This window comes from Peromyscus maniculatus, chromosome 3, assembly GCF_049852395.1.
Source record: "Peromyscus maniculatus bairdii isolate BWxNUB_F1_BW_parent chromosome 3, HU_Pman_BW_mat_3.1, whole genome shotgun sequence".
NCBI lineage: Eukaryota > Metazoa > Chordata > Mammalia > Rodentia > Cricetidae > Peromyscus > Peromyscus maniculatus.
In genome coordinates this window covers 50,149,454-50,161,716 of record NC_134854.1, presented here as the reverse complement: position 1 = coordinate 50,161,716, position 12,263 = coordinate 50,149,454, and the positions used below count along the sequence as shown (strand labels likewise).

At 41.0% G+C, this 12,263-nt stretch overlaps 1 protein-coding gene across 3 annotated transcripts; it reads right to left on the bottom strand.

Moving 5' to 3' along the window:
• Positions 1-6,478: 6,478 nt before the first annotated feature.
• Positions 6,479-12,263, bottom strand: Prss58 (serine protease 58). Of its 3 annotated transcripts, none has more exons than XM_042273122.2 (6): positions 12,198-12,263; positions 11,894-11,948; positions 9,372-9,510; positions 8,919-9,175; positions 6,812-6,951; positions 6,479-6,726 (listed from the first exon to the last, which is right to left on the bottom strand). In XM_042273122.2, the coding sequence occupies exons 2-6, from the start codon at positions 11,934-11,936 to the stop codon at positions 6,577-6,579; spliced, it is 729 nt and encodes a 242-aa protein (XP_042129056.1). In that variant the 5' UTR covers positions 11,937-11,948; positions 12,198-12,263; the 3' UTR covers positions 6,479-6,576. The 3 variants fall into 3 exon arrangements, with proteins under 3 accessions (XP_042129056.1, XP_076422549.1, XP_076422548.1); XM_076566434.1 differs by having other exon boundaries at positions 11,894-11,988; positions 12,130-12,254; XM_076566433.1 differs by having other exon boundaries at positions 11,894-11,949; positions 12,135-12,251.

The following is a 12,263-nucleotide window of genomic DNA, read 5'->3' as shown; positions in this document are numbered from 1 at the left end:
CTACCCATGGGGTTTCCCAGTCTCTCTGCTTTCATCTCGGCTTGTCTGTGTTTCAGACTCCACAGGAACTTTGCTGGAGCAGAAGCCAAGGTGGCGTCTGGTAGCACGTGGTCAAGCTGTGACCCTGCGCTGTATCTTGAAGAATTCCCAGTACCCCTGGATGAGCTGGTACCAGCAGGATCTCCAACAGCCACTACAGTGGCTGGTCACTCTGGGGAGTTCTGGGGACAAAGAAGTCAAATCTCTCCCCGGTGCTGATTATCTGGCCACACGAGTCACCGATACGGAGCTGAGGCTACAAGTGGCCAACATGACCCAGGGCAGAACCTTGTACTGCACCTGCAGTAGAGACACAGTGGTAGGCTCTGCTGGCGCATTGGAACAAAAACCACATACACAGACTGCCCTGCCTTCCAGCCCTTGCTCCTCTGTGAGCCTTTCCCAGCCTTCTTCCTTTCTACCCCGACTCCCTCACCCCGTTGCCCTAGCAAGAAGTGGACTCTCCCTGATTGACCATTTGTTCTTTTTCTGCCTGAGCCATACAGTAGCTTAACCCCAGGCCCTGGAGAGCTCAGAGCACAGACTTTGAGACCTCCATGGTGAGCTTGGAAGATGTCTTTTATCCTCCTACACATCTGTTTCTGATTCTGTTGGATGTAGGCAGCAATGTGGCCCTCCCAGAAGGCAGCTGCGAAAACTGAGCAACACAGTCCAGGTGGACTCTTCAGTAAAACGTGAAGCAGAGCAACATGAAAACATTTCCTAGGCATTAGCTTTTCTTTCCCCAAGACGCATAGTGAAAAGCAGGTTGAATGTGATGACAGTGTCACTTCCCAAAGTAGGGTTGGGTTAAAACCCAGAGAAATTCCAAGAGCTCAGATAAGCATGGGCTGAATTGTTGAATGGGCAGCTCCAACTACACCAGTGGTTCTTAATCTGTGGGTCGCTACCCCTCCGGGGGTCGAATGACTCTTTCACAGGGGTCCCCTAAGACCACCAGAAAACACAGGTTGTTACATTATGATTCATGACAATAGCAAAACTATAATTATAAGTAGCAACAAAACTAATTTTATGCTTGGGCGTCACCACAACAAGAGGAACTGTATTAAAGGGTCGCAGCATTAGGGAGGTTGAGAACCACTGGACCACACCCTTGAAACAAATACCCTTGCTTCTATGATGCCCAAGTTTTTATTACTCACACATTTTGACCCCACAAATCCAATCTTAGTATGTTCTTTGTGTCCCTTTATTAGTCCAATCTATTTTGTATTAAGTATGTTATTTTAAATAAAACATTGTTTCAACGTGCCATTCAACATAGCAAATAAATATAAAAGAAAACTAAAATCTCCTTTCCATGTCAGACTTCCCAGCTCAAAGCTACTAAATGCAGATTTTTTTCTTGCCAGTTACCAGTTTAGTCAAAATAGTTACAGAAAAACTCATGAGGATTGTGCCTAAAGAAAATATTTAAAAAGCAAATCATGGTGAACTGAGGAAATAGCTTAGTTGATAAAGCCTGAGAACATGGGTTCAATATCTAGAATCTACACACAGGCTAACACACACCTACACACACACACACACACACACACACACACACACACACACACACACACTCACACGGGATGGGGGCAGAGAGAGAGAGATAGAGACATATTGATCACCACTTCCTCTGTATCAGAGGTGTATTCACTGTTGTGCTAATTTGAACTCATCTTTCAGAAAACAAGCCCCTAAGAAAAATATAAGAGTCTAAAATGTACATTTAGGGCTCAGTAAATGTTGGAATAGAAAGCCCAAGTCTGAACTGGATTTTCAACCTAAGCAAGGCTCTGTGGATAATGGAGGATCATTCCACTAGGGGGCACCCTTTGCCCATAATTCTTGTGTTGCTGGTTTATTTGGTAGACCCAACAGGACATCCTTGCTCCCACATCTATTTCTTTCATCCATTCTTTCAGATCTCCAGAAGTTCATCTGCCTGTGACATTGACTTGCCTCATACTGGAGCTGGCAGGCTAACCTGGGCTCCAGATCCTGGCCATGGGTTTCTGTTTCTGAACTTTTCTAAAACTGTGCTGTTGAGGACAGTTTTAATAAGACTCTCAGACATTCTTTCTAGAATGGTAAAATCGAGAACTTTGCTCCCGAAGTGGTGCCAGCTACACCTGAGGACTATTTTTCAGTCCTCCAACTGTCACAGTAGCCTTCACTGCTTTTTTGTGGTCTTGGTCTGGACTCCATCTCCACACACCCCTACCTTCTCTCACATATGTTCCCACACTTTCACAGAGCAGCAAATGGAAATTACTACCAAAATGTCCTCCCGGTGACCACATGACTTGACACCCACATTCCATGTGTTCTGTGTCAAAATCAGGAGAAGAATTTAGGACAGATGGATCAGATAGAGACAAAAATCCATCATCATCCTAGATAGATTTAGTTATCTATCTAAATAACTAAACAGCAGGAGTGAGTTGTGGGGTTCAGATCGCAGGAGCTAGTTAGGTGCTTGTCTCTAGTAAGGGATGGGTGGGTCACAGGGTGAATTAGAGGTGAACCACAGATGGGAGATTTGGAGTTGAAGAACTTGCAGCTCAGATGAGAGACGGGTGTGCAAGTAAAAGCTTCTGGATAGCTCATGTCACTGTAGACTTTGGTGTGGATCCCTTCCTTAGTGTTTTCCCCAGCACAACCATAGATTCCGAATATGAAATCTTACAATTACCTACTGCACTGGACGTGCGCAGATTCTGACCCATACTGGTACACTGCCAGCAGAGTCAGAAAAATGCATTTTAATTTTAATTAAGTTTTTTAAAGACAGGGTCTCATGTAACCCAGGCAGGCTTCATATAGCTGAGGCTGTTCTTAAACACCTATTCATGCTGCTTCAGCCTCCCAAGTGCTGGGATTGTAAGTTTGTGCTCCTATACCTAGCAAAATATCCTTTGAAAACACTAAACTTAAAAATATGAATGAGGTACTATGTGATGACTCAATGCTTGTATACATTTTGAGATGTTTAAAAGTATATCTACATCCCGAGTCACTTATTTTTTTTTTTATAGCAAAATCATGCCAAGTTCTTTCTTTGAGGTTTTTGAGAGATGAAACTTTTTTTTATTTAGTTTTCGTTTCTTTTTTCAGTATTACTTTTTAACTTTGTGTGCGGCGTAAGCCGAAAAAGGTAGCTGGAGGGATAGCCGTGGGTGCTGGGAACCGAACTCTTATACTTTTGGTTGTGAGCCTAGCCTTTAACGGCTGAGTTATCCCTCCAGCCCTCTTTGAGGTTTTTGAGATACACAGTGCGTGGCTGCTGGTACTCACCCTCCTGTGCGATAGCACAATGGGGCTTCCTCCTACATGAATAGAACTCAGCCTACACTGATCTATGTCTTCCCTCCTCTCCTTTTTTCCTACTTTCCCAGCCCCTGGTAACCATCATTTTATTCTTTGTGTGGCTGAATGGTATTACGTTGTGTATATGTGCTACATATTTTGATCCATTCATTTTATTGAAACCCAGTCTTCATTTCTTAGCTATAGCAATAATGATGAAAAAACAGGAGAGGTCAGATGTCTCTTTGTCGAACTGGTTCATTTCCTTTTGATCCATGCCCAAGAGTACTGTAGTTGCCTAATATGATGTTTCTATTTGAAAAATTTTGAGAAGCTTCCACATTGATGTCTGTAATGGCTTTGTATATTTACATGTGCATCAGTAGTTTACAGGGGTTCTTTTTCTCCACATCCTTTGCATTTGTTATCTTACTTCTTTTTGACCAGAGCCATTCTTCCTGGGATGAAGAAGCATCTCATCATGATGTGATTTACATTTCCTTAATGATTATCAGTGCTGAAGAGCTGAACACTTTTTCACATACATATTAACTATTTGTACATCACAAAGCAATTCTGACTTTAAATCCAAGATTATCAGTGCTTCATTGCATTATCTCTGCAAGGATGAGGGAAGTAGGCAGGAAAACATCCTTGGGAACATCTTTGCCTCTTTCCTGAGAGCCAGTACTAATCATATTGCTGGTGATGCATTAGGAAAAGCAGGTGAGGTCAGAGTGTACACGGAGGTCACAGTTTGCAGTACAAGCAGGTCAGGTGAGTGTCCTGCAACATAGAGGGTAGAAGAGGCCAAGATAACCACCCTACAGGTTGTCCCATGCTTTGTGGATGCCTGCATGTAAAACAAACAAACGAAAAACCCCAAAACAACAAAAAACCCTCCTGTTTTCAGTCTATGAGAAAAAGTGACTGAACTCTGGGTGTGAGGGAATCCATGTCAAAGATAGACAGACTTTCACTGACATGAATGAGGTGATTCTCTGGAACACTTACCTTCAAATCATTCTATTTCCCTCCTCTCAAAAAATGTCCCAAACCCATCATTATTCCTTTGTACTGAAACATCTAATAAATCAGAAATATTTCTGAAAAAAGAATTCTACAAATTCACTGAGGTAGTTGGCACTTGAGAACAAACGACCTCACCTGCTGCTATATGAAGGCAACATCATCCTTGGGATGAATGAACATTAAGTCAAGGAGATTAGACAGAGATGTAAGGAAGGTGGGGAAATAGATTTTTAGAATGAGGTCAGTCACTGGTTCAACAAGAGACCATTGGTATCCATTGGGAACTGGAGAACTGTCCAGTGTATTTGCATGAAGATGGTAACCAAGAAGGTTAAAGGTGGTTCCAAAGACAAGCTTTTTGCTTTGCAGTTTTCTTAGCTCAGTCCTTAGAAGTTGAAGCAACAATCCCTCTCCTCTTTGACATTTAAGGACTCCTCTTTCTATCATTCTGGGTTAAATGCAGCAAGAGCATATATAGCCAAATTATATCAGAATATCCATTGGCTCTTTGATTCTCATTTTGTGGAGTTTAAAATAATGTCTTCTCTGATCAAGTGCTATGTTTGAATATTTGTGTCCTCTCCAAAACTTATATTTAAACTCACCTGAAGTGCCATAGTGTTAGAGATGGGGGCTATATCTTCCATAGATGTGAATAGCATCTTATAGAGGGACTCCAAGGAACTAAATGGATCCTTCATTTTATTAATTATTTTATTTATTAATTTTTTGCCATTGTGCATTTTCCCATTTGAAGATGCAGCAAAAAGGCCATCACCAGATACCAAAGGCTTGTTTCATCTGTAGTTTCCAGTCCCACTTTTTTAAACAAAGTATCCCAAATGGATTAAGACAGTAGGTATAAGGAAATGGTAACATGTCCTCCCAATCAGCCCTTGACAGAGATTTGAGTGCCTTCAGTGCGGTAATACTATTCTGCACGAGAATAGTAAACTGTCTTACTCATTCTCACAACCCAGAAGTGTCACTGGTCTCATCTTAAATCATTATAAAACGTGGGACCAGAATAGTATGTGAGGATTTGTATCTTTTCACCCTTAACCACTACCACTCTTGAACTGCCTTCACGACTTAGGCATTCTTCCTCCCCTCTCTCTAAATTTATCTCCAATAAAGGAAGTCTTAGAGCTTATGGTAAGAAAGAGAGATGACACCCACATCTTTGCAATTCAGACACCTCTGCAGCAGTGTGTCCTGCTGAATGAAGTTTTCATAGTAGTTTAAGCTGAAAAAACATTTTTGGACGGTGAGTTGCCATGAGCTCAGTTCTATTTGTTTCTCCCATAACTAAAATTTTACTTCTTAAAACATGTGACAGTAAAGCTCTCATACTCTTAGGTAAGAGTTCCTGGAACCCAAACCGTGTGTGAATTGCTAAGTGCAAGTATGTTTTTTCAGCTTAAGCATACATATGTGTGACAGTTGTGTAGCTTGGTATATTTGTGAGTGTCCTGGCAGTGGGAGCAAGGGCTGTCCCTGGTGTTTTGGCTGGCTCTTGGGAACCCATTCCTTATGCTGGGTTGCCTTGTCTATCTTGAATACAGGGGGAGGTGCTTGGTCTTACTGTAGCGTGATGTGTCATACTTTGCTGATGCCCTTGAGAGACCTGACCCTTTCTGAGAAGATATGGAGGAGGGGTGAATGGGGGGCGGGTAAGAGGTGGGAGGAGAAATTGAGAGGAGATGGAGGAGGGGGAGCTGAACTCATGATGTAAAATAATAAATAAACTAAATAAAAAATAGTTGTGTGAATATGGGACTTAATGCTGTACCTTCCACAGCCCCGTCTTTAAGTTCTCACTCCAATTGATTCCTCTATCAGCTCATTCACTGTCAGACAACCTTTTCCCAAATGATGTGTTCAACTTTCTGAAAATATGCCTAATTTAGTGCCAGTAGTAGAGAGTTTGATATCTCCAAATGATCGTGAATTGCCCCTTTCAATAATTCTATTACCAGATGGATTAAGAAATTATAAGTCTCGAATTTCCCATTTTCAGTGATGGGGGGAGAGAAAGGGAGATGTGTGAATGATTCCTTAATCACTGAGTGTACAGAAGAAGTACCTGGCATGCCTATCACACTCCAAGGAGCCCATTTGTTTTAATTGTGAGGTGGAATGTGGCACAAGTTTTGTTTCATGGTTCTGAATTCTTCCTGTTGTGGGAGCTCAGTTATTTTTTATGGTTTCTTCAATCCAGGGCATGTAGTGAAAGATGCTAGCATAGATGCCAACATCAGCTCTCAGAACACAGCCATCTGCATAAGACAGGATTCCATAAAGCACACCGTTGCAGACTGCTGGGGCAGCGGACACTTCCTACCAGGAAAGAGAAAAGCAGGTCATCTTTCTGGCAGAAGACAAGGAATCAAATGAGGAAAGCAAGGCTTCGAGAATCCATTACCTTGCAGGGTAGCCTTCGTCCTGGCACGATGCCCACACAGATCATGTTTTCTTTGATTTCATAGGCTTTATAGGCAGAACGACATTCAGCCTTAGAGATTATAGAGATGTTCACAGTCTGCAGTGAGTCAGGGTCCTTGGCTAGAGGAAAGAAATCACACATGTCATGAGCTCTTCTAAGCACTAACGCTTCCTTTTGCTTTCCTCTATTTGCAACATTTGTTTTATTATTAGGGAAAGAGTTCAAACTCAGAGAAATGAGAACAAAGAAGTTTAGATACTAAGTATACAGGAGATCATCAAATTAACAACTCGTCATAATGCAAATGTCCATCTCCTTAGAAGGGTGGTTTGTATGTGTTAGACACTTCTGCAACAAAATGAAGCAAATTGCTTTAAAAATTCGCCTGGAAATTTAAACATTTGGAGAGTATCTTTTATTATACAAGTTTTAAAGCTTGAGGGAATTTAGAAATAAGGTGTCAAATTTTTTTATTTGTCAGGTGGTAAAAATAATTATTTGGTAAGTAAATAATAGAATAATAATGATAATTATAATAAAATAATAACAATATCACCCAAGACACTAGTAAAAGAAAAGGAAAACCAATCAGAATAAGTGGTATAGTAGGATTTAATACCATGTCTTCTGGTTCCTAATTCAAGCTGTTTCTTTTACATCAAAGTCTCACAAGCATTGTCAATGATGAATACCCATAAGAAAGGGTTTCTAGGGTGGAGGGGTAGATGGGAGAGAGGAAATAGCTGGGGGGGGGAGTTGGGGGAGGGACTGGTAATAGAGGAGGGAGGAGAAACTTTGCTTAGGATGCAAAATAAATAAAGAAAGAAATAGAAAGAGAGAAAGGAAGGAAGGAAAGAAAGAAAGAAAGAAACAAAACAAAATCTACAAGCAAGCAAGCAAACAAACAAACAAAAACCCAAAACAACAAAAAAAGTAAGTACTTCTCTTCTGTCATGGGATGAAAATAAGGAGACTATTGTGTCATCTATTTACTGGTGCCCTTCTTAGGGATTCTTGGGCAAAAGTTTTGTATTTTGACATTTCACTTTTCTTAATTTGAATGTGTGTTTATTTCTCATGCTTTATTTGAAAATATGACTCTAATTTTCAAAGTAAACATTGAGCTTCTTTGCTTTGCTTTCTAGTATAACAAAAATTTCACAGCCCCATTATTTCTTTTGAGAGTTATTTCAGAAATGTTTACTTCATGAGTTAGACCAAAATAAGGCACATGGTTTTTGTGGGGAAGTCACTTTTCTTTTTTATACCCAGTGAGTGTAACCCAGTTTATTATTTTCTAGTGGTGATAAGAATATTCAAAATTTCTTCTTCTAGGAATTTTTGTGTTTTGAAGTATACAATATATGATTATTTATTATGGCTGCTCCACCGTGCATTCGAACACCAGGCTCTATGCCACTTGGTCAGCTTCCACCCATTCCCCTTCTCTCTAGTCTTCAGGTATTTGTCTCAGTCCTACCTAGTCATGCTCTGTCTGACTTGCCACAATATTATGGATTTGTTTTATATTTGATGTCTTATGCATTTTCAGATTTCAAGGATTTGAGCTAATTATTTGTTTAAAATGGTTTGAAAACTTTTGATGTAGGGTTGTATTTCATTTTAGAGTAAAGAAGATTGAAGCTATGAGACAAAATAAAGTTCGGTTACACATCAACTTAGGCCTAGACATCTACATATATTCTTATTAAAACTATTTCTTTTTTTTTTTTTTTGTTTTTTCGAGACAGGGTTTCTCTGTGTAGCTTTGCGCCTTTCCTGGAACTCGCTTTGGAGACCAGGCTGGCCTCGAACTCACAGAGATCCGCCTGCCTCTGCCTCCCGAGTGCTGGGATTAAAGGCGTGCGCCACCACCGCCTGGCCTTAAAACTATTTCTTTTATATTGTAAGTAAAGAAGATAAGAAGGTATAGCAAAGAAAAGGCTTGAATGAGGTGGAGGAAAAGGAAAGAAACATTGACTGTAGAAACTTGAAGAAAATGTCATGAAAGTAGAATTTCAGAAGCTCAGAGTCCTGAGAGAATGCCAGCTAAGTCAGAAGTCATCATGTAATGCTTTGAACTCACTGGTGTCACATAGATTGTAGGCCCAGGTGGAGACAGAGCACATGGTATTCACAGGGATAACGTGTTGAGGCAGTTCAGCCATTTTTATGTAGTTACTGGGTCTAATTCTTCTTTTCAGTTTGATTAACATGAGGTCATACGAAATAGAAGAGATTGAGAAGTATGGATGATGGATTATTTTCTCAGAGCTGGTCACTTCCACATGCTCTTCAGTAACATCTGCCGGGTTTGTGACCCCAAGAATCACCCGAAGTTTCCTAGAATGATAGGGGTGTTCATAAAAGTACTTTGTCAATGTTTCTGCAATCATACGGACCTTAATTAGCCTTCCCTAAAGAACAGTCCCTGAAGATCTTCTATGTCTCATTTATTGAGAGTCATATGCATGTTGCTGGGTCTATATCTAACTTGAGAACTCATAGAGCAAAATGGTCTGAGGTTGTTTTCACTCACGGTAAATTGCAGTGTGCAGCTGTGATCACCCAAAGAGGATGGATCAGGACTCCAGTGCATGGCAAGTAATCAGACTTCAGGTAGACCAAGTATGGGGGAGTGGGACCAGCTATGTGGTCTGGATTATAGGCAAAAGTACCTGGAAAGGGCAGAATAGGGTTTTTTTCGTTAATCACTTAGAAAACCCCTGAAAAAAAAGCCAAAACAACAATAACAAGGGAAAAAACAAGATAAATTTATTTCACTAGCTTCAAACCGTTGCACCCCTCCTCTTCAGCACTTTTAAATGGTGAATCAAAATTTTAAAGTGATTTATTTTGTTCAGAAGAAAATGACAAGTGAAAGAAACACCTACTTTAAAAATTAAAAAGTGTTTATTCCTTTAGTTGTAAATAAATATTCCTCAATTTGAAATGTGGATTCTCTTAGGCCTATAATGAAGCTCAGTGGGTAGAACACTTGCTGAGCAAGACTGACAGCCTGAGTTTGATTCCCACAGAACACATACAAAGATGTACGGAGAGTACTCTCCCCATAAAGTAGTCCACTGACTCTCACAAATTTACCATAGCACACAGGTTTCCTCATCTTACACACACAATAATAAAGAAATGCCTTTCAAAAATTACAAGCTCTCTCATTTTGTACAATTTAATGGGAACTGTTATCTAGCTAAGTACTAAACCACTTTACCAATTTTAGAGTGTTAACATTTGGTTGTAAAAATGCCCCTTACAGGCTCACGTGTTTGAACACCCAAATGCCAGCTGGTGGCTTAATTTGGGGAAGTTGATCTCTAGGGAGCAAGCTCTGAAGTTGATAACCTATCCCCCTTACTGTCCAGTCTCTGATCTGCCTGTATGTGAGCAAGCAGCCCCATGTTTCTACTGCCAGAATGGCTCCTGCCACTATGCCTTCCCCACCGTAATAGAGTGTACCCTCAGCTCATACGTCAGATGAGCCTTTTCTCCTTTGTTGCTTCTTGTCAGTTCTTTGCTCATAGCAATGAGAATAGTAACTAATACAAGGACTTTCCCAAGTCATCCATCTCTTCCAACTACTGCACAATGAACACATGCCAGTATCAAGACAAGAACAAGACTAATGCTTGCAGAGTCTGAGGACAACCAGGGAGTAATTAATTAACATTAGTGTCAAGCACTCGTATATGCCAGGCTCTGCTTAGAAGCTTGAGCTAGCCTGTGAATAAAACAGATAGCCCTGCTCTCAAACATCTGAATTGGTCAACGCATATAAAAAATAATAGACACAAAACATAAGTAAATAAATAAACTGGCATGCTAGATGGTGATTAAAGCCTCAGGGATAAAGTTAGGCCAGTGAAAGATGGAAAATCAATACTAGTCATGGGGAGGGGGAGGGGGGTGGTCAGCCCATGAAGTAAAGCTTCATGCAACAACCAAAGGTCAGGGTTGACCTAACAGGCAAAGATCAATGCCATGGAGACAGAGTGATTCGATCATCAGATATGTGGGGCCAGAGATTCCAGACAGAGGAAACAGCTACAGCCAGAACAAGAGGCCTAGGTCCTGTTTCAGGAATAGCACAGACGCCAATGTGGCTTACATGGTGTGAGTGAAGGGTGGTGGTGGTGGTGGTAGAGAGTGACATAGAAGGTGTAGTGGGTTCTATGCAATACTGGGATCACAAAGACTTGTATTCTAAATGAAGGTGGGACCACTTCAAGAGTTAAAAAAGGCAGTTATGACAGCACCCTTATAGAAACCTTTGAAATAGAGCACGTAGAAATGAAGGGGTCTATTAGGTGAAAAAATGGATACTCTAGCCAAGAGATGTTGGTTTGGACCATCATGAACACTGGATGTAGTGAGATGTGATTGACTTAGGATATATTTAGAAGACAGATCAGCCGGGCGGTGGTGGCGCACGCCTTTAATCCCAGCACTCGGGAGGCAGAGCCAGGCGGATCTCTGTGAGTTCGAGGCCAGCCTGGGCTACCAAGTGAGCTCCAGGAAAGGCGCAAAGCTACACAGAGAAACCCTGTCTCAAAAAACCAAAAAAAAAAAAAAAAAAAAAAAAAAAAAAAAAAAAAAAAAAAAAAAGAAGACAGATCAAATAATGTTTTCCTAACAAGTGAACATGGGGTGTGAAATTGAATCATGCCAGGAGATGGTCAACTTTAAGTCGGCTGCTGTACTCCTTAGTTGGATTCCTTTCTTCATCCGGGTCTTCACTTTCTCCTTTGCACCATGATGTCGATCATGTACCAGATAGGTCCAGAAACAACTAATGTGGAATGGATCTCAAGTAGGTGTCTCAATACCCATGCCTCCCCCAAAGCACATAAGCAACCAACTTGAAGTGCAGAAGGCAGGTGTTGTCAGAGGGAGTATCTAACTGGGTAGGGATAGAGGCAGTACTGAGAGTTAGAGAACCAGTCATCCACTAAGTCTGAAAAGATGCCTCCACCATTTTTCTATCTTCCATGCCCTCCCCAGGACTCCTCTTTAGCAAATAGAGACAGATATGCAGATACTCACCAAGTAGGGTTGAAAGAATGCTGAGGAAGACAAACTTCATCATGATGTTGAAAGCCTGTTTATGAGATGGAGTTTAGTTAAGTGTCTCTGTGAAGCTAAAGAAGAGAGAAGGGGATGAAACACAAATGTTAAACCAAGAGAGAGATCCAGGTGAGGAAAAAAAATCAATGAATTATTTCCTGGCAAGATTGGTATCCCTGTCAGAGTACAGGGTAGTGTCAGAGGGAAGGGACAACTTATCATGAGCTTGGTCTCTTCCACTGTCTAGATCTGAGTTTTGTCCTCCTTGGAAGAAGATACTTAATTTAAGAGAGATGTTCACAGTGTCTCCGCAGCCCCCTGATCTTTGACTTGTGCAGTCAGACTGCTC

Bases quoted from the DNA above. Each gene is read 5' to 3' on its own strand.
- Prss58 (XM_076566433.1), bottom strand. The intron at 9,176-9,371 runs GTGAGTGAAAAC...CTATCATTCTAG, and splicing joins GCTGCACACTGCAATTTACC to GAAACTTCGGGTGATTCTTG. The intron at 6,952-8,918 runs GTGAGTTCAAAG...TCTTTCCTCTAG, and splicing joins CTACAATCTATGTGACACCA to CCAAGGACCCTGACTCACTG.